We start from the raw sequence: 24,471 nt of genomic DNA on the forward strand, positions 1-24,471 counted from the left end.
AGAGAGGTATGCGGATGTCAAGGTATGCAGGCAGGTGGAAGCAACAATCATTTTCAGCAACATGTTACCATAGTTAACCTGCAAAAAGTCTTTCATTACAAAGCACAATGAAATGCCTGGTAAAATGTAACAAGCATTCTTTTAAGTGTATTAACTGAGCCTGTAAGACAGTAAGAACAATTCTGATTTAAAAAAAAAAAAAAAAAAGAACAATTCTGTGGGGCCAAAGTGAAAAGGAAATTAAAAATCTATAAGCAGACTCTGGATGACCTCTGTTCTGAGGAAGGTGGAAGTTTCAGTGACCTAAGGGCTAGAGTTCCACACCGACTGAAGACTAGGTAGGTCTTAGGTAGTCTGATGCAAAAGTTCAAGTCCAAATAGGATATTTGCATGGTTTTAGAATGTCTATCCCCAAATATGTAATAATTTAAAAGGGAAAATAGTACATTTACAGTGGAGCTTCTTGGCAGTCATCATCTTAGCCAAGTGATCATGGTTACCATCTAAGTAATAGCTCTATATTGACATTGTGTGCTGCATTTGGAAAGCCACAGCACTTCTGTGGTATCCTTCCCACTGATGCATGATTTCAGAATAAGCATGAGAAAACATCAAACAAACCCAAAGTGAGGGACATCCTACAAAATAACTGAGCACTACTTTTGCAAAGTATCAAGGTCATGGTATGGGGTACTGTCACAGATCGAGGAGACTAGGGAGTCAGATAAACGTAAGACAAGGACATGTAATGTGAGATCCTGCATTAGGTCCTAGAACAGATGAAAGACACTAATTGGAAACCTGGTAAAAGGTGAGAAATTTTCTACTTTATTTTACTAACTTTAGTAAATAGTGTTGTAACAAGGTTAATGTCTTTGTTTTGATCAATATCCTGTGGTTATGGAAGCTGTTAATATAAGGGTGACAGGTGTATGGGAATGCTATACTGCTTTTGCAATTCTTTAAAGCTAAAATCATTTCCAAAAAATTAAGTGCTAAAACAGGTACCAGTGACCCAGTGACCTCTTTGGGGTTATCAAGGGGATCAAGAAAAAAGGTGAAACAGGAAAAACAAAAGGATCATTAGATCATGACTAGAAGAATTTATTAAATTCAACTCATCATAGGCTGGCGGACTCTTTCTCTTCTTTTTGACTATTATAGACTGTGTGAGGTGTGTGGACAGAAGTCACTGGTTAAGTGACAAGTCACTGCTAATGGAAATGTAAACCTCGAAAGGAAGCCGTCAGACAAGCAGGCACCATCAACATTCCAAGTGGCTTGAAATTTCCTGGAAGCAGCTCCTTCCTCTTTTAATAAAACTTTGCCCTGGGCACTGTAACTTTAATGGAACCATAAAAGTAACAAGGCATTAAACAAATCTCAGACTTAAGAGGCTGGAAAAGTGAGAGGGTGAAGATACTCAAGTTAATCAAATCCACTTAATGATAGCTCCAATGAATGTAAATCAATTACTCCCAGGTTTTACGTTCTTCAATGCTCCTGAGATTTTGTTGTGGTATTCTAAACAGAATATAAGAAAATATCAAGCAAAAACTGATGAAACTTCTGGGAAAATTAACAAATTCATTTTTCTCAATTAAGAGCTCAAGGAGATCAAAAAATATTTACTACAGATAATACAAATAGCAAGCTTTATCTAACTGCAGTAGAGAATACTCATTCTTTTCAAGAATAAATGGAGCTTTTACAAGATCGACTGTATACTTAGCTACAATTCAAGTCTCAATATTCCAGATTATCTATATCACACATACTGCTTTCTCTGTCAATTATGCAGTTAAGTTCAAAATCAGTAACACAATGATGAATAAAATTCCTCATAACTGTAAACTTAAAAACAGACTTCAAAGAAGAATCATTTATGGAATTAAGAAAGTACTTGGAGTGGAATTATATTTTATTTAAATTCAATTAATTAACATACAATGTATTATTGGTTTCAGAGGTAGAAGTCAGTGATTCATCAGTCTTCTACCCGATGCTCATTATATCACGTGTCCATCACCCACTTACCCCCACACCAACCACTGCCTCCCTGCCATCCCCTCCAGAAACTGTTTTCTATGATTAAGAGTCTCTTATGGTTTGTCTCCCTCTCTGATTTCCTCTTGTTTTATTTTTTTCCTCCCTTCCCTTTATGGTCCTCTGTTTTGTTTTTTAAATTCCACATTAGTGTGAGATCATATGTAATTGTCTTTCTCTAATTGACTTATTTCACTTAGCATAATACCCTCCAGTGGAATGGAGTTATAATGAAGATCCTACATATGAGAACTTAAACAGCCCAACAAAAGTGGCACTTAGAGGGAAAACCATAGCATTACACAATAGAAGAAGGATTTAAAATGACGAGCCAACCATACACTTAAGAAGTTAGAAAAAGAACAGAATAAACCCAAAAAAGAATAAAAAGAAAGGATAAGGAGCAAAAGACAAAATCACAGTATTAGAGAGAAAAAACAACAGAGGCAAACCCTGGTTCTTTGAAAAGAAAAATAGATAAGTCCAGCAATATGAATTTTTTTTAAAGAAGGAAATTGCAGATAAGCAAGATTAGGAATGAATAAAATGAGTGGAGTATAGCAGATATTAAAGAAAAAAATGCATGGCATTAGGAAGCTCCTACTTTGGTCCCTCCGGGTTTCAGCTTTTCCTCACTGGCCACTTCTTTTTTGGTTTACTTGATGCAATATGTTGGTCTTCAAAGTTGAATATTCCATTTCTCAGGTATAAGCTCATCTTCTGGTCTATACAGGCTTGTGTCTGTGGAATCTGTACACCTCTTCAGTCAGTAGGGTTGTAGAAAAAGACAGCTGCTGGAAGGCGAGAAAACTCTCACCCAACATGGTGTTCCTTGTGCAGTCAGACTGTTTCCCCACTCACGCTCAGTCCTCGGTGCCCCACTGGCTCATACTCTCATAGCCAGTAAGAAGTTACTTTTTTTTTTTTTTTTTGAAGTCTGTCTCTGTACTAATCTCTAGGGTATAAGGTGACAGACAACTTAATTCTAGCAGTTTTGGAGCTCTGAGAAAAATAGATTTTTCTTTCACTCTGTGTTTCTGATGAGAGCCCAGGAGCTGGCTATAAAACCAACATAATATAGTTTCTGTTGAAATTCCTGTCCAACTGAAGGGGTTCACATCATTTAATAGGGGAGGTTTACAGAGCTAAGAGACTCCGCCGATATCACAGTTATAAACTCAATCTAGGTCTGTTGGGTCCAAATACTGCCTCTTTTCCTGTTACTACCTTTGAGGTTACATTTTTACTTCCTGTGATGCACTGTTTCTATTTTTATGCACTATTTATGTTTTTTGTGCTTTGTGTGACTGTCCTTACAACCTCCAAAGTGATACCAATGGAGGTGTTTCTGAATAATTTTACACTAAGGAAGGGTGTTATTTCATTATTTATAAAACCCTAAATGCATGGTGCCCTCATCAGGCTCTGCAGGCACATAAAATAAAACTTCCATGCAGAGAGAGCACATTTTTTTTCCATAGTAACCTGTTTCTTACTTGAAAAATGAAAGATGAAGAATTGAACCAAATATTAATCCTTCCAGCCCTACTTGACTAATAAACTGACAGTATGAGGATAGACTCTACCCTCCTTCTGAAGTACCTGATTTAATACTCACAAGGATCACAATAAGAGCTACAGTGTCTTGGGAACTGAGAATCACCAATTCTGTAATACCACAGAAATCCTAAGGATGCACTTTAATATAACTGGGTTAACAACAGCTTCAATTCTACCCTATGTTCAAGATCGAGTCCATGCATCTCTGTGTGGTTTGAATGAGAGATTTATACTAATCACCCCTATACTTTTTTTAAGATTATTTATTTATTTGAGAGAGAGAGAGAGAATGAGTAGTGGGAAGAGCAGAGGGAGAGGGAGAAGCAGACTCCTCAACGAGTAGGGAGCCTGAGCCAGGGCTTAATCCCAGGACCCTGAGATCATGACCTGAGCCCAAAGCAGAAGCTTAACCGACTGAGCCACCCAGACACCCCTGTACTTTTCATTTATAACATTTTCCTGCCACAAAAATCTCTGTGCCTATAAATGTACATATCTTCAAAATGTTGCAAGGAGGATGGGCTCATTGTAGAGAATAAGGTGGGAATTATGGGTAGGGAGGCAGGGGAGAAATCAATGTTTCCCCTTTCCTTTCCTTTATGGTATGCTCTCTCTTACTTTCCCAACTTGGTGGAAGGAGCTCAAAGCATAAGAAAAACTAGAGCAAACCCCACTGCCCATTCTGTGGCCTTCCAACCTGTGTCAACTATCCTTTTCAATTTTTTATTTTTTTTTATTTTTTATTGATTTTATGATAGTCACAGAGAGAGACAGAGAGGCAGAGACACAGGCAGAGGGAGAAGCAGGCTCCATGCACCGGAAGCCCGACGTGGGATTCGATCCCGGGTCTCCAGGATCGCGCCCTGGGCCAAAGGCAGGCGCCAAACCGCTGCGCCACCCAGGGATCCCTCCTTTTCAATTTTTTAAATTCTAGTCTCTTCTCAGCAAGTATGTACAGTTCTCTCCAATCTTAAAACCAGACACATAAATGTATTAAACCGTGGATTCCTCCTAGCTACCACTCTATCCTTCCCCTTTTCTTCTCAGGCAAGCTTCTTGAAAAATTAACACTCTTCATCTGTCCTTCCTCACCTCCAGTTGATTTCTCAACCCACAGCAAACTGGTTCCAATTTTTCCTATTTGCTTAACTGAAATTGCTGTTACCAAAGTTACTAAGAACTTCCTCTTGGCTCAACTCAGTGGTCATGTCATTGACTTGTCTCTAACATGTTTAAGTGCTGACCACACCCTCTTCTTAAAATTATTTTTTCTGTGGCTATAACTTCTGTCATGTTATTCTCCTCTGGATTTCCTCCCATTTTTCTGGTTGCTCTGTGTCCTTCACTAACTCTTTTCTTTAACTCGCCTCTTAAAACTTGTTGGCTTAAGGCTTTAATTCTCAGTCTTCAGTTACACTTTCTATTCTGAGTGATCTCACCTATTGTCTTAGTTTCCACTTCTGCCTAAACAAAGATGTCTCCCAAATACCCATCTCAGGCCAGACCTTTCTTCAGAGTTCCACCCTGGGATATCCAACTGCCTGTAAGAAATCTAATGTTAAATATACCACAAGCATCTCAACTTTAAACCATGCCCCAAATTATCTTTGCTTTTTCCTCAGAATCTGTTGAGATTCTTTAGTTTCCTTTTCCAAAAACTCCAAGCCAGAAATCCGGAGTCATTCTTAACTCCTTAGTGTCCCTCACTCTCCTCATCCAGTTCCAGGGAATCCCAGTGCCATAGATTCTAAGGTCCTCAGATGAGTCATTTCTATTTCCTCCTTTATACCAGACTGCTGGAGGAAATCTTGAGAGGATGTGGCCACCTGCTGGACCCTTAAGCTGAACCTAGGCAACTGGAAGATGCTCACTTCCTCTCCCATCCTTGGAATGTACATTCTGCCCACCATTCTCATATAGGGAGCTGTCACAGGGATCCAGCTTTGAGAGAGTAATGTGTTATTGAGACCACCTGGGCTGTATACAGGACTGAACCCCATGAAGACCTCTATATAAATTTTTTAAGATTCTGAAGAGCAGTTATGGAGATCTACTCATTCCGTGGCCATCCAAGACAAGCTTCATATATAAGTTCCCTTGCTTATTAAAATAGCTACGGACCAATCTGGATGGTTCTTTGGTCTTTCCCTGCCCTCCATGTACAGGGACCAGCTTCAGATTATACCTGGGACTGCCAAGGTTGTGAACCAACACCAATTGCCTTAGACCCTCTTTATATCTGACCTCTATTACTTCAATGACTTGGAGAATCCCTGTCATTGGTCACCTGTGCCCTTTACCTTTCTTCCCAAATATCCTCCCTAAGGTAACCCCTGTGACTTTCCCAAAACAGTAAATTTCACCTTGATGTTATACTTCTGTTGCATACCTGTCAATGTCTTCCTACTTCAACAGTCCCTAAACATGGGTTCAGGAATCAGTGTTGGGCTGTACTCATTATATTAATTTGAGGAATAGCATGGAGGAGAAGGAGAAATATGCTTTTTAAAAAAAGATTTTGTTTCTTTGAGAGAGAGAGAGAGAGAATATGAGCAGGGGGAGGGTCAGAGGGAGAGAGAGAATCTAAAGCAGACTCCATGCTGAGCAAGGAGACCAATGCAGGGCTGGACCTCAGGACCCTAAGATCATGAGCTGAACTGACTGAGCCACCCAGGCAGGCATCCCAAGAAATTGTTTTTTTTTTTTAATAAGCTACCACCAGAGTACTCTAATTCACAGCCAAGTTTGAAAATCTCAGAGGCAGAAGCCAACCCAAAATCACATAAGAAAAAGGTGATTAATCATTCTGGATGAGCCACTCAAGTTATCTCGTGCTAATGAGAAAACATGAGCCAAGTAGTACCCTGTATCTCAGGACTGTTGAGATAAAATCAAGTCAAAACTCAGCAGGTACAAAGTATTCCCTATAACCTGGTCCCTGACTTAATTCTCTTAATTCTCATCCACCCTTTCCAAGAATCCTTTGTTCCAACACCACCAAGCTATTTATAACTTCCGGAGGTTTTCATGCTATTTTAGACCTCTATATATCTGCAGATGCTTTTCTCTGGTTCTGGAATGTCTTTCTCCTCCTCTTCCACCAGGAGAACTCCTACTTCCCCTTAGACAGTTTTCAAGCTTTACTGTTAATTGTTCCTAGACTCAAAATGAGAGCAAATCACTTCCTATTTATGCCTATATTCTTCCTTGGACATGTTTCTATTATTGTATTTACACTGCATTTAACTATCTGCTTACATGCCTGTGCTATCCATTGGTCTGTGATATCCTTAAAGACAGAGACAGTATCTTTGACATCTTTGAGTCATCAGCACCCAAAACAATACCTAAATATATTTGTTGAATGAATGAATTCCTTCAAAGGTGTTTCTAAAGTATCATGCCTAAATATTAGAAAATAAAGCTAAATGGCAGGAATTAGCCTTTAATCTAAATTAATTTCAGTAAGTGAAAAGCTTGACCATATCAATCACTAGGGTCTTCTTAGTCTCTAATCTTTACTTTTTGATCTGATGCTATGATTCCTGGGTCATTTGCTAAGGGGTAGAGCAGGGTCTGGAGAGCCTAGTGTTAAGAGTGTTTATTTATACAAGGATGAAACAAACAAAAATTTGTTTATGATTTCCACCAAGGATCAACCATCGTCTCCTGAGGAACCTATTACAATCCAGGCATTGCACCTGCCATTGAATATACAAAAATTAAATACAGTGGAGTTATGCCCAAAATCCAATGAGACACAAAACATACTTGATTAACTTCTGCCTGAAAGACTATGCTTATTCAATGAATTAATAGAATGGCCATTTATGCACAAAAACAGACACATAGATCAGTGGAACAGAATAGAGAATCCAGAAGTGGACCCTGAACTTTATGGGCAACTAATATTCGATAAAGGAGGAAAGACTATCCATTGGAAGAAAGACAGTCTCTTCAATAAATGGTGCTGGGAAAATTGGACATCCACATGCAGAAGAATGAAACTAGACCACTCTCTTTCACCATACACAAAGATAAACTCAAAATGGATGAAAGATCTAAATGTGAGACAAGATTCCATCAAAATCCTAGAGAAGAACACAGGCAACACCCTTTTTGAACTCGGCCATAGTAACTTCTTGCAAGATACATCCACGAAGGCAAAAGAAACAAAAGCAAAAATGAACTATTGGGACTTCATCAAGATAAGAAGCTTTTGCACAGCAAAGGATACAGTCAACAAAACTCAAAGACAACCTACAGAATGGGAGAAGATATTTGCAAATGACATATCAGATAAAGGGCTAGTTTCCAAGATCTATAAAGAACTTATTAAACTCAACACCAAAGAAACAAACAATCCAATCATGAAATGGGCAAAAGACATGAACAGAAATCTCACAGAAGAAGACATAGACATGGCCAACATGCACATGAGAAAATGCTCTGCATCACTTGCCATCAGGGAAATACAAATCAAAACCACAATGAGATACCACCTCACACCAGTGAGAATGGGAAAAATTAACAAGGCAGGAAACAACAAATGTTGGAGAGGATGTGGAGAAAAGGGAACCCTCTTACACTGTTGGTGGGAATGTGAACTGGTGCAGCCACTCTGGAAAACTGTGTGGAGGTTCCTCAAACAGTTAAAAATATACCTGCCCTACGACCCAGCAATTGCACTGTTGGGGATTTACCCCAAAGATACAAATGCAATGAAACGCTGGGACACCTGCACCCCGATGTTTCTAGCAGCAATGGCCACGATAGCCAAACTGTGGAAGGAGCCTCGGTGTCCAACGAAAGATGAATGGATAAAGAAGATGTGGTTTATGTATACAATGGAATATTACTCAGCTATTAGAAATGACAAATACCCACCATTTGCTTCAACGTGGATGGAACTGGAGGGTATTATGCTGAGTGAAGTAAGTCAGTCGGAGAAGGACAAACATTATATGTTCTCATTCATTTGGGGAATATAAATAATAGTGAAAGGGAAAATAAGGGAAGGGAGAAGAAATGTGTGGGAAATATCAGAAAGGGAGACAGAACATAAAGACTGCTAACTCTGGGAAACGAACTAGGGGTGGTAGAAGGGGAGGAGGGCGGGGGGTGGGAGTGAATGGGTGACGGGCACTGGGTGTTATTCTGTATGTTAGTAAATTGAACACCAATAAAAAAAATAATAATAATAAAAAAAAAAAAGAAAACTCAAAAAGGAAAAAAAAAAAAAAAAAAAAGAATGGCCATTTATGGAAGTCAAAAGGTGATTTTTTAGATCATAAATGGTTGTTGTTCACAACAGAACTTGTACAAACAAGATGACACTAATGCATTTGTAATAGCTATTTATGGACTGGAGCCCAAGCTAGATGTCAAAAGTGGCTACAGCAGACACTAATGAAGTAACCAGTGGAGCCAGATCTATGTGTAGTTGTTTACTAATATGTTTATTATTATTATTTTTTAGATCAGGGAGCCCTATGCCTTAATTACATTTCGCAATGGGTAAAAGTATTGACTGAGCCTGGATTCCTGATGTGCAAGTAGAAATCACAATGTCAGTTCTTCATCACTGGGTCATGTCGACTTTAAGGAAGGCAGGATGTCATATAACCTTATTTTCATGGTGGGGAAAAACCCTATTACTTTATACAAAAGGAAACTGAAGTCCCAGAGAGATTTCAATAAATGATTCAAAGTAACATATCAGCAGTCTATTTCATTTCAGACTCCAAGCCCACTCTCTTTCCACTGCACCCCAAACTGGATTACCATAAATAATGGACTAGATTTATAACACAAGTGTAAGTTGTCACTGAATTCACTTAACTGATCCTTTCTGTTCCAAATATGCTGTGGCCCAGAAAATGGTGCACCAATACGAAATGGGTGCATTCCATCAACACTCTAGTGTCTGAAGCTTCTTACTAGATGTAATATATGAGTAACTCAGGAGGAACTATAATTTTTTTCAATAGTACCAGGAGAGGAAAGTTATGGTTTAAAACTTCCGGCAGCTACAAGAGGAGTCAAGTCAGTGAAATTTCTCATTATGATTTCTGTCTTCATGTGGTAGAGCTTATGACCCAAAAGATGAAAAAAAATATCAAGAATTTTGTTATGAGGCACATACTGGCCAGTAGTGGGAATAGCCAGGCTCTAGAGGCAGGTAGATCTTGAACCGGGCTGGGTCACTTTCTATTCTTCACACTCAGCTTGATTATATAAATGACAATGCTAACAGCTGCCAGGAGGGTAGCTCTCAGGAGTAAATAACATGTGAAAAGGAACCTGGTATGGGATGTTCTTAGGCTTCATGTCCTCTTTTTGTGTGAGGCCCCTGGATCATTCCTTAGGCTCCAATTGGCTTCTCAGCCCCTCTCTTTTTCCCCAAATCAGAATTAGGAGGAGGTGAGTGAGGTACTCAGCTCAGGCATAAAATTTCAGGGGTTCCCCAAAGCACAGTAATCAAGGTAAAGAATATTTTAATGTGTATTTCTAATTAATATCCTGTAAGACTTGGCCTCAATTGCTTCACCTAATATCGGCTTTGTTGGATTCCATCTTTATTTAAAAGTTTGATATTTTCTTCTTCATGGGCTTTTTTGTGTTTTGCCTTTTTTAATTTTCAAAAATATTTTATCAAAATATGATTCACTCTTGATTATTATTTTGGTGAACTTTAAATTTTATATCCAAGCCAAGTGGCTCACTCACCTTCTGCTAATTCTACACCCAGTTCTTCCCTCTCTTCAGCCTCAGGTCTTAGCAGCCTTTCCACTTCTCTTAGAAGCCAACATTCTAGCCTTAGGGCTCCTTAATTCTAGACTGGTGGTGCAGTGGAGGCAGGTTTTTCAATGCCCCTTTCCTTGCCTCTCAAATGCAAGAAGAAAAAAAAAAGACCGTTTTAGGTCCCACTTTGAAGAAGTGAGGGAGAAAACAAACATAAAGTGAAGCAGGCTATTTTATCTGTCAGGAGTCACTGCATAGAGCCTAGAACCAATTGAGCCTGGCAAGTGCTACAGTAGAAACGGTGAAAGCATGGTGCTAGATCACCTGCATTCTCCAACCCTCAGAGGCTATGTGACCTGGGGAAGGTACTTAATCACTGGCCCTTACTAGCTATGCCAATTAGGGCAACTTATTTGAGTCCTACCACTTACTAGCTATGCCATCTTGGGAAGTTACCTGAGGTCTGCTAGTTATCAGTTGCACCATACTGGACAAATTCCTTTAGCTCTACCCCTTCCTAAATTTGACATCTTTGTCAAGGAACTTTAGTTCTGTCCTTACTAGGTGTGCCATCTTGGGTAATTACTCAAGCTCTACTCATTGTAAGTCATGTCATGTTGGGATGTTACATGAGCCCTTTCCTTACTAGCTATGCCATCTTGGGAAGTTGCTTAGGCTCTCTCTATGCCTTGGTTTTTCTCACCTGTAAAATGGGGCAATGAAGGTAGCTACCTTGTGGTTATCATGAAGATTAAATAAGTTAAGGCATGTAATACTCTTAGGATAATATCTGCTGGGCATTAAGAACTCAATCCATAGGGACGTCTGGGTGGCACAGCCGTTGGGCATCTGCCTTCAGCTCAGGTTGTGATCCCGGGGTCCTGGGATCGAGTCCCATATTGGGCTCCCTGCATGGAGCTTACTTCTCTCTCTGCCGGTGTCTCTCATGAATAAATAATCTTAAAAAAAAAAACAAAAACAATACATACAGGCAATTATTTGAAAAATGTTTCAGACCTAAACAAAGTGTTCAAAATGATAAAAGATGTAGCAGTAAAATTATACATATTTTCAAAAATGTTTTAACAATTCCATTTACTTGAGAATATGGCTATAATTTATTTTGTTCAAGGTGATGTGTGTTGCGTTCTTCCAAATAAGAGGCCTGTGGTTCTTTCAAGGTCCTACAACTGACTTGAATATGAGAAAGTTACGAAGTTTGTGAAACCTACAAAGTTCCTACTATCCCAATAGCTGTATCTGTTGAATTTTTTTCACTAACAATAATAATAGCTAGTACTTAGTGGACTGTCTCTATATGCTCTTCAAGTGCAATATTTCAGTGAATCCTCATGACAGTCTAATGAGGCAGGCACCACTGTCATGATCACATTTTAGAGATGGGTCTGGAGAACTTGAATAATTTGCCTGAGATCACAATGCAAGTAGAGGTGGAAAGAGGGTCACCATTCACTCACTGCTTTTCCAAATTATTTTCTTTTAAGGTGTAGGACCCTCTGAGACTATGTTGCGGTTTTCTACACAGAGGTAATCTATTCTGTGGATATACATAGTTAAAATGAAAATATACCCCAAATATGGAGGTACCCATTAGCAAAGGATTTTTCTTATTTAGCAGTGCCTTTAAGGCACTTCCTTTTTTTCTTTTTTAAGATTTATTTATTTGAGAAAGAGTATGCTCGAGTGGGGGGGAGGGGCAGAGGGAGAAGAAGGAGAGAATCTCCAGCAGACTTCCTGCTGAGAGTGGAGCCCAACTCAGGGTTTGATCCTACAACACTGAGATCATGACCTGAGCTGAAACCAAGAGTCGAACGCTTAACCAACTGAGCCGCTCAGGCTCCCCCTTTGGGGCATTTCCTGCTCATATATACCTGTGTGTAGACTGGAAATTTATTTAACATGCATTGAAATTATGAGATCCAAATGTATAGAGGAGTAACTCAGAGGGAGGCAGATGACACATCCGGTAGGACACCACATCTGGGAAGAATTTCCATTTCCTCACTTCACCACTGCATCCCAGGAGTAGTCATTGTACTAGATGGCGGCATTCCAGGTTCTGGAGGTCCACAGATGAAGGAGGACAGAATACATCTGAGAAGCATGTGCTACTGTCAAACCTTGTCAATTCTCTCCTGATGAGAAAGGTTAAAGTTTTTTAACCTTGTATATTCACATAAGGGAAAAAATATTAACCTGTTTAAGGCTTTGTGTTTATTTTTGGGTTTTTTTTGGCAACAAAGGGCTCCTCTGGGCCTAACAAGTGGTTTCTTAGGTTTGGAAGAAGAGAAAGAGCCCTTCCTTCTTCCTGTGCTTGCATCAGCCACTGTGAAAGACTCCCCCTTGATATGCCATTGCTGTTCTTAACTCAGCTCTGATACTGGAAATTCTGCCCTACAGCTCTCGTCCTCTCCACCATTGAAAGATCTTGGATTCCAGGAGTGACTGTATTAATTGAGCATATATCATGTGCATAGCATGGAGCGAGGCATTATGAAAGACATAAAAGTTCCATTCTCTATTATTTTGCAAGCTTGATGGAGGTCAAGACATATAGAAGCAACTCAGAAACTGATAAACATTAGTATTTTAAGAATTGAAAAGGAAGAGGTCAGGGTAAGAGAGAAGTCTTCAAAACCAATTTCAAAAGCTATTAAAAAATTATAGTCACGATTTTGACAGCTGATGTCCTGTCAAATGTCCCAACAAGACTTTTGTTTCAAACTTGCCTTTCCTATGCTCCTAACCAGGAAAAGTAGTGGGTTTTTTTTCCCCCTGTTAATTATAAGCTGTTGTTTCTACATAGGTACTTACAGGTCTGACAGAACTAATTGGTGCAGGTAATAATCTTTGTGTGCATTTTTCAAATTAATTTAAGATTCACTTTAATCTCCAGTCATTTCTTGAGGAGTCAGATACTTTATTGATGAGTCGAAATCTCGGTCCTCTTTTTCTTCAGTAGAAATGATCCATCATGTCAGCCCTATCAAGATCCTAGGAGGCTAAAGAAATTTTAGTCCATTTTTGTCTACAGTGAACCTGTCTTCTGCCTTTAGGAGTTATAATGTAGAACATGCCCTGCATGCCCACGACACACTGAGGCTTGGGGCATCAAGTAACTCTTGAAAAAAATATGTCATTGAGAGCCATACATTAATGAATGAGGATGTGAAATACTTTACTGTCAAAGCTACAAGTTGGTAAATTTGATGTCCACTGAGATTATTCCTTACAGAAAGGAGAGGGACTTTTTCTGAGTCTGTGCCTGGTAGAAGTGTTTTATATTTTCAGCCTTAGCTGCCTGCCATTCAACACTACTTTGGAATGCTCATGTTGCATAATGTATGAACTAATCATAGAAAGTAACCTTTCTTAGTCCAGATCATTCTCACCTTTCACCTTTCCTATCTTTCATACATGTTCAACCTCTTCTTTACTAACCAAGGTTTACCACTCCTACCTCTTCAACTACATAGCCCTACCTACATTGCTTTTCCTAACACTTAACTGTGTTTTAAGTGTTACTTAACAAGTACAGTGTGTACTTAACTAGCCATATGTGCTCTGCCATCCCTAAGCCTTAGTAATGACTACCTGCTGCTTTCTCTAGGCTTCAAATCATGCCTAAAGAAACTAAAGGAAATGGGAATACCTGACATTCAATATTCTTGCTCTCTGGTTTCAGTTTGCAATGAATTCCCTCATTTTGTGTTTCCTGGCATCTGCTATACTATACAACAGCTGTTCACATTCTTTTCAACTTCCTCTTACACCTAATCACTTTCTCTCACTCATCAAATGTACTGGGGGTGGGGGGGGTCAAGGTTATCGAACAGGTATTCTCTCACTTACCATTCCTCCACTTAAAAGTTCTTTTTTGTTGTTTTCATTCTCCACCTTCCCATTTTCTGTTTTGTTTCTGTTTGGATTCTCCAATCTTCTGTTTTGTTTTTTAATCAAGTCTATTGAGGCTTACTTTAATATTCAATACAACACTCTCATTTTAAGTGTACAGTTTGAGGAACTTTGACAGATACATAATGCCCATGAAACTACCACCAAAATGCAAATATAGTTTTTCCATTATATGAAAAAAGTTGCCTCACACCATTCATAATTCATCACCAACACCCATCATGGCTTCAAACACTGATCTGTTTTATCACTACAGAATTCTTTTGCCTTTTCTAGGATTTCAGATAAATGAAACCAACCGCCTATGTATTCTTTTATTTCTTGCTTTTTGTGTTCAGCATGATCTTTTTCACGTTCATCCACGTCCATGGTTGTGTAATTTTTATAAATAAAGTTTTGTTTAAACTCATTCATTTACACATGTCCATGGCTATTTTCATGCTATAGTGTCAGAGCTGAGTATTTGAAAAGACCGCATGGCCAATAATGCTTAAAATATTTATTGTCTGGCTCTTCACAGGAAAACTCTGCCAACTCCTGATCCAAGTGGCCAAATATTATGGTATAAAATCTTTTGTATTTCTTTACTATTCTCTTAATGTCTATAGGATCTGTATTAATAAAACTACTTCCATTTCTGATATTGGTAATTTGGGTTTTTTTTCTTGATCAGTATAGCTAGAGGTTTGTAAATTTCATTGATCATTTCTAATATGTTTTTATTTCATTAATGTCTGTTGTCTACTTGGTTGATTTCAATTTATTTATTTTCTTCACTAATCTTTGCCTTAATCTGCTATTTCTTTTTAAGGTGAAAACAGAATACTAATTTTAGATTTTCTTCTTTCCTCACACAAAGATTTAAACTTATAAATATATTTCTAAGCACTGCTTTAATATATTTTACATATTTTGACATGTATTTTTACTTAGTATTTTCTTGCTCCTTCTGTGATTTTTTTCTGTGACATAAGTTAAAAAAGTGTAATATTCAATTTTCAAATATTTGATGATTTTTCAGATATATTATTTTTTATTTCTATTTTAATTCTAGTATGGTCAGAAAATATGTTGTCGTGACTCCAAACTGATTAAATTTATTAAGAGTTGTTTTGTGGCCTAGCATGTGGTCTTAATGTCTGTTTCCTGTGCACTTAAAAGGAATGTGTATCCTTGCAGTTGTTGTACATAGTGTTCCACAAATATGGTCAAACTTGATAGCGTTATTCAGGTCATCTCTATCTTTATTTTTGCGTGTGTCTAGTTGTTCTATCAGTTGCTGAGAGATGGATTTTAAAAGTTTTTCCCTTGATGGCAGATTAATCTATATTTCTGTTTTATTGTCAATTTTCCCTTTAATCTATTTCTAAAATATTGCTATTGATCATATATACATTTTAACTTTTGGCTCATCCTGGACATAAAAAGATGTTTTTATCCTTATAAGCTTTCTCTCTTTATCTCTGGTCATATTTATTCTGATGACTACTTGGATAGTAATATAGCAACTTCAACTTTCTTAAAATTACTGTTTATAATGGAATATTTTTTTCATCCTTTCGCTTTTAATTATCCTATATTTATATATAAAGCTTATCACTCGTGCATTTTTTAATTCAGTCTGACAATTGCTGAATATTAACTAGAGTATTTAAGCCATTTACACTTAATTTAGTACTTAATATGACAGGGTTTAAATCTACCATCATGCTGCTTTCTATTAGTCCCATTTCCCTCTTTTTCAGGGTTCTTTTGGGATTGGCTATTTGTATAGCATTTTACCTTTTTCTTTTGGCTATTATATATACATTTGTTTCATTTTTGGTTACAATAGAATTTACAATACTTCTCTTTACATTGTCAGAATCTACTTTCAAATGATATCGTACCACTTCTCATATTCTTATAATAGTATATTTTCATTTCGTCATCTCATCCTTTATATCATCTATGTACTTCTATAAATTATATAAATTCATCAATGCATTGTTATTAGTTTTGCCTTAAGCAGTCAGTTATCTTCAAAAAAATTTTTTTCTAAAAGAAAAACAATGACCTTTATATTTAGCCACAAATTTTCCAATTCAGGCCCTTTTTATTCCTTTGTGTAGATCCAAGTTTTCAAATGGTATCATTTTCTTTCAGACTAAAAATCATCATTTAATATTTCTTGCAGTATAGATTTGATGACAATGAATATTCCAGCTTTTGTTTGCTTGAAATATTTCTTCAATTTTCACAGAAACATTTATTGGATCCAGAATTCTAGACTGACCTTATTTTTTTCCAGCAATGTAAAGATATTCCATTGTTTTATGATTTATAACCATTCTTATGTCTTTTCCCACTATATAATAAATACCCTCTTTCCTCCAGTTTCTAAAAATATGTGCCTCATTTCCTTCTAAACCTTTACCAACAATACCTTTAAAATTCAAATTTTTAACTAACAATCTGTTTACAATATATGCATTCTCTAAGATGATATAGGCTTTCAGCATTGTGCTTAGTTCTTTCTGAGCCCTAACCAGTTGACTTTATTTTTTTATTTATATTTTTAAAAGATTTTATTTATTCATAAGAGACACACACATGGGGGGGGAGGGGGGGAGGGAGAAGCAGGCTCCATGCAGGGAGCCCGATGCGGGACTTGATCCCAGGTTTCCAGGATCACATCCCAGGCCAAAGGCGGCACTAAACCGCTGAGCCACCGGGGCTGCCCCCCAGTTGACTTTAATGTCATACTTCTACCAAGTCTAAAACAATTTAAGCTTTTTATTATCTTACTCTTCAAAATTTTTCCAGCCTCTACCTATTGTCCATTTCTATATTATAGTTTTATATTTTTAAGTATGCTTATCAGCAGGACTCCTTTTCTAGGTATCAAATCTGTATTAGTTTACTGCAGCTGCCGTAGCAAATTATCAGCAACTTAGCGGCCGAAAACAACAGAAATTCACATTCTTTCATAATACTGAAGGCCAAAATCAGTATCACTAGGCCAAAATCAAGACCCAGGCAGGGCTATGTCCCCTCTGGAAGTGCTAGAGAGGAATCCACTTCTTGCCTTATCCAGCTTCTGGTGGCTGTTGGCATTCCTTGGCTTGTGGCTGTATCACTCCAAGCTCTGCTTCACGGTCACACTGACTTCTCTTCTATATATCAAATCTCCCTCTACCTCCCTATTAAAATGAAACATGTGATTACATTAGGGCCCACTGAGATAATCTAGGATAACCACATCTCAAATTCCTAAATGTAGTCACATCTCCAAAGTCTTTGTTTTCTGTGGTAATGCTCACAAGTTCTAGAGATAAGAACCTGGAGATATTGGGGATGTTGATGGGGGGGGGGGGAGGCATTATTAAAACAATCTACTTATTTTTTCATGTGAAATGTCATCCCAGTGTCACTGAACGTCAGCTGGACATACAAAATTCATCAGTTGTGAAAAGCTTTCAAAAGTAGATTTATGGGAGAAACTAGAGGGGAGCAGGTTGGAGAGATCTGTATAAAATGTAGTACAGAATACAGAATATCTTTGAAGTTTCTTTGAAAATTCAAACAGTATTTAAATACAGTATTTCAACACCTACGAAAGACAAAAGATTCTTGTATATAATTGGATGAGGGGAGTGCCTGGGTGGCTCAGTGGCTGAGTGTCTGCCTTTGGCTCGGGTCGTGATCCCTGTGTCCTGGGATCGAGTCTCTCATCGGGCTCCCTGCAGGCAGCCTGCTTCTCCCTCTGCCTGTGTCTCTGCCTCTGTCTGTCATGACTAAATAAATAAAATCTTTTTTTAAAAAATAATTGGATGAGGAAGAAGTGAGGGACAGCATAAGAGTCATATCTTTGCAGAGAAAAATAAGCAATAGATAAAGACAGCAATGCTTAAAGTCACCATATGAGGCTGGATATTCCAATGAGGCTCTGAATTCTGAAAAAAGAAACAGATCCAGAATTGGCAGGGGGGTGGGAGTGGAGAATGGTAAAACAGTTGACAAATGAATAAAACCAAGCAAAAAGGAGAGGAAATACGTCTTAAGAAATAGATGAGGGCAAGTGCAGGCTGATAGAAGAATCCTACACACAGGCCTGATATGAAATCCAAGTAGATAAACTATAAGATCATTTGATCTGAGAAGCTTAAGCTAGTTAATGATATACTAAACCATTAATACAAGGTAATGAGTCATTCATTTAATCAACACTTGAGGGATCCCTGGGTGGCGCAGCAGTTTGGCGCCTGCCTTTGGCCCAGGGCGCGATCCTGGAGACCCGGGATCGAATCCCACGTCGGGCTCCCAGTGCATGGAGCCTGCTTCTCCCTCTGCCTATGTCTCTGCCTCTCTCTCTTTCTCTCTCTGTGACTATCATAGATAAATAAATAAAAAAAAAATTTAAAAAAAAATTAAAAAAAAAAAAAAAAAACACTTGACAAGTATTTGACCACCTACTATGTTCCAGGCACTTTGGCAATGAACAAAAGCAAAGTCATCCCAGCCTTGCATAAAAGCTTATATTCCACAGAGGGAAACAAGTGATATGCAAGTAAAGAATCAAATGAGCAGTATCAGAGAATTACAAAAACTATAAAGAAAATAAACAAGGTGAGAGAATAGAAAATGACAGGAGTAGATGCTTATTTAGAACAACATTCAGGACGCACCTCTTTAAAGAGGTTGTATTTGAGCAGAACCTGAAAGAGTATACAAATTGAGCCAAATAAAGATCTGGAGTAAGTGTATTCCAGGTAGATGGGAGAGTTGCTCAATAAATAAATGGTGGTACTATCCCATTTGAGAGTGGGAGAAAGGGAATGAGTACGTATCTTAAGTCTGTTAAGTCTGAAATAACTGTTACATGTCCAAGTAGAAATGTCAAGGAAGCAATTGGCTATGCAAGCAATAGCAAAGAAAAGTAGTTTGAACCAGAGGTTCAAAGTTACATGACGAATTTACATACCAGCACCTAGAGAAGTCTTGCCACAAAAATAATCCAATCTTAATCTGACACAGTCTCTCGCACTGACTACCAATTTACAGGGTCTAGAGAAGACAAAGTAACATGTTAAACGAATCCAGAAGGTTGAAATCAACAAAGTCCAGATTCTCGGGAAACTAGAACAGATAACTGCTTTCTTCAACAAATATATTACAAGAGAAGAGAAAGCAAGACACAAGGCTGGAGACATAGATAGCAAGAAAAGGAAGAGGAAGACGAAGAAACTACAGTTTAAATATAAGAAACAAATTTAAAAATGGAATTTATTTCAACCCTGGCAAAAAATACATGAGATACTGAGGTAAAATCAGAACAAGGACAATATTTAACAGTATTAAGGGACTACTAATTTTAAGATTTTATTTATTTATTTATGAGACAGTGAGGGAGCAAGAAAGAGAACATGAGCAGGTGTAGGATTGGGGGCGAGGCAGAGGGAGAAGCAGACTCCCAACTGAGCAGGGAGCCTGCCATGAGGCTTGATCCTGGGACTCTAGGATACTGACCTGTGCCGAAGGCAAATGCTTAACCAATTGAGCCACTTGGGTGCCCCAAGGGACTACTAATTTTAAAGGTGGTAACATCATGTTCAAAAAAATTATTATTACCTTATAGAAAACATGCTAAGTTAGTTTAAGATAAAATAATATGATGTTGGAGACAATACAAAATAATCTAACAGCATAGGCACACGGTAAGTATGCAAAGATATCAATAAGATGACATGTCTACAAGTTGACAATTGATGAAATATTTCATGATATAAAGTTCAAAAAATGGAAGTAGGATTATTTAGGATTTTATTATCTAAGCTTTAAAATCCAAATAAAGAAGGAAACTAATGCAATCATTACTAAAGATGTAATAATTTGACATCACCAGTAATGAGCCTGTGATTGCATTTTATTGCCTTCCAACCTGATTTTTAGGATGTCTGAAACAATTACTGCGAATACCTCTGTGGGATGCATAAAAAAATCTACAAGAGACAAATTTGCATTTTAACCTGAGCTGTTGTCTGTGAAATGGTTTCTTTTTAGGGAAAAAAAAAAAAAAAAAAAGATAGAAAAACAGAGCTGTTTTTCTAAACTGTTCCCAGAGGTGAACTGATAAATAAGTATACACATAAACACTTAAAAGTTTTTTAGAACCATTTTCCTTCATTTTTCACAGACTGACTTCGTTTTCATTTGGAAAATATTTTAAAAAGATTCAACAATTTAATGTGTGCATAACTTTTAATCTTTGAGGTGGAATTATTAGAAACACTGTCAAAAGGTCATACTACAGAGAAAGCAAATTATATAAATGAGTAAGAAAATTGAGTAAAAACAAATTATTGGTCACTATCATGAAAACCTAGTCACCTGCCAGGCTGTCCAATACAGTAGCCATTAGTCACATGTAGCAACTTAAATTAATTAAAAATAAAGCTGAAAAAAATTCAGTTTCTTAGACACACGAACAACATTTCAAGTGCTCAATAGTCCATGAGCTAGGGGCTACCATGCTGAACAGCAGAAATTCAGAACACTACCACCATTATTTCAGTCGAACCCTGACCAAGACTGTCCATCCACTCAGTGATGTGTACACCAAATAAGAATAATATTTATGGAGCAACTGGCTTAAAGACGCTATCCCTTCTTCACATCTTCTTTGATTACATTAAAAAAGGTTTCTTTATGTTATAATAAGTTTTTGTTGAAGGCTTGTTGTTTTATTTCACCTATAAATAACCATACAAATGACATATGGGGAAAAAAGTTGTTTCCTGAAGAATGGATCTATTTCATTTCAGCAGATGAAAATGAAATATGCACATTTCCTTCTTTGCTAAGGCTACAATAAAACTCAGAATTAACTTAATGCTTAATTGCCATAACTATTATCCAGGTTTTTTTTTTTTAAGATTTTATTTATATATTTATTCATGAGAGACACAGAGAGAGAGAGAGAGAGAGAGGCAGAGACACAGGCAGAGGGAGAAACAGGCTCCATGATGCGGGACTCAATCCCAGGACTCCACGATCATGCCCCGAGCCAATGGCAGGCGCTAAACTGCTGAGCCACCCAGGGATCCCCCTATTCAGGTTTTGAATAAATGTATTTTCCTCCCCTCTATGCAATTCTTGACATTAGTCTCTTTTAATGTATTTAAAAATTTTTATTGTAAAGAGGCTCAAATTCCTTTTGGAGATGGTGGAACACAATTGATAAATTCTACACAATGGCACTCTACTGCCCTCTTTCTTTCAAGAATAAAAATTCTAAGCAAGAATTTACCAAGTTTTTCCAACAATAACCCTAAGAAAAAACCTGTACCTTTCATTAATCAACATATTGTACACATCAATGCCAAAAGTCATTACAAAACTAAGTAGTAATTCGTAATAAAATCCCGAGATTTAAAAAAAAAAAAACCCTGGCTAAATATAAAAATTACCAAAACTCAATAGCAAACATATTTATTGGGAAAGTACCAATATTTCCATTAAATCAGAAATTATCATTACTATCATTTAACATGTCTTGAACAAGGTAGCTAATGCAATAAATTTCTAAAAATCAAACAAACAATAAATAATTGAAAGACATATAATTACCTTTATTTTCAGAGTGGCATACCTAGAAAATCTGAATATCTATAATAGCTAATTAAAATTAGTAAGAGCTTATTAAGGTGAATAGAAATGACATACATAAAAAGAATTGATGCCTTTTCTCTATGCCACCAAAAACTAATTTGAAATGTGGAAAAAGGAGCTCCTGGGTCGATCAGTTGGTTAAGCACGGACTCTTAATTTTGGCTCAGGCCATGATCTCAGAGACATGAGACTGAGCCCCAGATTGGGTTCTGCACCTGTGTGTGGAGACTGCTCAAGATTCTCTCTCTCCCTCTCCCTCTGTTCCCCACCCCGCACTCTGTGCTCTCTCTCAAAAAAAGGGGGAGGGGAATCCTACTCTAACAGCTACAACTAATAAATGCATAGAATAAATTTGATACAGGTATCTAAAATATGTCTCAAAAGAAATGCATAGAATCTAAATTGAAAAAAAAAAGTAAAATCTTATTATAGGACATAAAATAAGACATAAAAGCAGAGTAACTTATTTTCCTGGATGCAGAATCTGAAAACCATAAAAAATATCCTTTCCAAACTAATGCAGGTTAATTTAATACTGAATTTCTTAGGAATGCTTTTTATCTGTAAAAAGATACCCAACTACTACAGTGGCTTAAGTAACTAAAATGTTTAACTATCTTTCATAAAAAAATCTGGAGAAAGGAATTACCAGGCCAGGACAGTGGTTCCCCAATCGTAAAAACCAGCCTCGTTCTTTCTGCCTTCCTTAAGAATGTTGGTTTTTCACTTGCAGGTGGCTGCTGCAACTCCAGGCAACACTTGAGTGTTCACTCAAGTTCAGGTTGGGGAAGAAGGGAGAAGGCAGTGGTGCTAAGTATACCTATCTTTTTTTTTTTTTTTTAAATCAAAAAAGCAAATGATTCTTCAGAAATCTCCCAGGAGGTTTCCATTTCTGTTGTACTGGCCAGAACCATATCATGTCATTATGCTTAGATGCTAATAAGCTGAGAAAGCAAGCACCTACCTTCCAGTCTTCAAGGTTGTGTAAGGTAAGGAAGAAGGTTGAGGATGGGTACTTAGCCAACCAAGTGTTAATATTTCACAAATTCTAGTCAGAAGCTCACTTTTTCATTCAAACAGTTCTGTTTTCCAAAGTAGAATGTATACTCCAGAAAAGGAGTCTTTACCTTGCTCACCACCATATTCCTGGTACCTAACACGCAGTCATCTGTTGCATGACTAAATAGCCTTAGTGCCAAATGAAAACATGTTTTTTTAAAAGTGGCCATTCTAAATGATAGATGACTTAGTGTATCACAACTATTATCTTTAGTTTTCAACAATGGGACTAAACACAGAATCATACAATAGGGAAAGTCATCTAGTCTCACCATCTTCCCAGTGTAAGAATTTCTGCCCAAAGGTGGCACGGTTTCCCATCTTTGGCTTACATACTACAAAAAAAGGTGTGGTGAGTGCTTACTGTGTGTCAGGGACTGGGTGTAATGTGCTATATGCACGATCTCATTTCTATTCACAACGGTCCCATGAGGAAAATACTATCATTTTCATTTCACAAAAGAAAAATGGTGCAGTCTCAAAACAACACAGCAAGTAAGTGGCAGGGCCTAGATTAGAACCCCGGTTAACCGACCTCCAGATTTCAAGTTCTGAATCACTGAACTTTACCACTTCCAATATGAACACAGTCTGTTCCATTGCTAAACAGCTTTTTTGCTAGAATGTTCTTATACTAAGCTGGACCATTTGGCCACACTATTATTTCTACTCATTATCTTCATTCTGGAGGAAAGCTCAATAAGTCTCTTCATAATCCTATATGATCACTCTTTGAAGGTCTCAGAATTATTTCCAAACACCATGTTATTTTGGTCAACTGCTTTTGGATTAAAGTCTATCTGTAGGATTCTCTTTTAAATGTAGCATCCAAAAGGAAACTCAACACCACAAACCTGTTTACCAGGGTCAGAGGCTATATTACAGGAGCTAAAAAACAGGTTGCCCCAAGATGAGCCACTTTACCATATATTACATGCAAGCAGAATTAAATCATATCAATATAATTTCACTGTTTACAATGGAAGAAACAAAAGTTTCAAAAAGTGCTATTTTTCATTGCTCAAATTCTCAGTTCTTATATACAAAAGGAATATCTACAGGTCATCAAATGTCTAAGGATTAATTTATAAACTCATGAATTCTATGCCTAAGTGTCTGGTGGAGAAATTATTTAGCCTCTCTAAATTTTTCTTATTTATAAAAGAGTCAGCAACCACAAGACAAAATTGTTTAAAAGAAACAAGAAGGGGGCAACCCAGGTGGCTCAGCGGTTTAGCCCCGCTTCAGCCCAGGGTGTGATCTTGGAGACCTGGGATCAAGTCCCACTTCGGGCTCCCTGCATGGAGCCTGCTTCTCCCTCTGCCTGTGTTTCGCTTCTCTCTCTCTCACTGGTCTCTCATGAATAAATGAATAAAATCTTAAAAAAAAAATCTAGTAAGGAAAAAAGGAATAATTCTCTGTTAATATGAATGCATTTTCTATTGTACTATATTCATATTCAGGTTGTAGTTTAAA

At 37.5% G+C, this 24,471-nt stretch overlaps 1 protein-coding gene across 6 annotated transcripts in view; it reads right to left on the minus strand.

The window, feature by feature from the left end:
• The window catches only part of NHLRC3 (NHL repeat containing 3), a 62,608-nt gene that overhangs the window by 23,371 nt on the left and 14,766 nt on the right, over positions 1–24,471 (minus strand). For 3 of the 6 annotated variants that reach the window (XM_077867968.1, XM_077867963.1, XM_077867964.1), the window contains one exon: positions 9,050–17,468. The exons of the other annotated variants lie outside the window; for them this stretch is intronic. In XM_077867968.1, the coding sequence (XP_077724094.1) occupies positions 17,402–17,468 (67 nt within the window). In that variant the 3' untranslated portion in view covers positions 9,050–17,401. Of the gene's footprint in view, positions 1–9,049; positions 17,469–24,471 lie in introns of those variants that run through there. 6 annotated transcript variants of the gene reach the window in all.

This window comes from Canis aureus, chromosome 24 (assembly GCF_053574225.1).
Source record: "Canis aureus isolate CA01 chromosome 24, VMU_Caureus_v.1.0, whole genome shotgun sequence".
Taxonomy (NCBI): domain Eukaryota; kingdom Metazoa; phylum Chordata; class Mammalia; order Carnivora; family Canidae; genus Canis; species Canis aureus.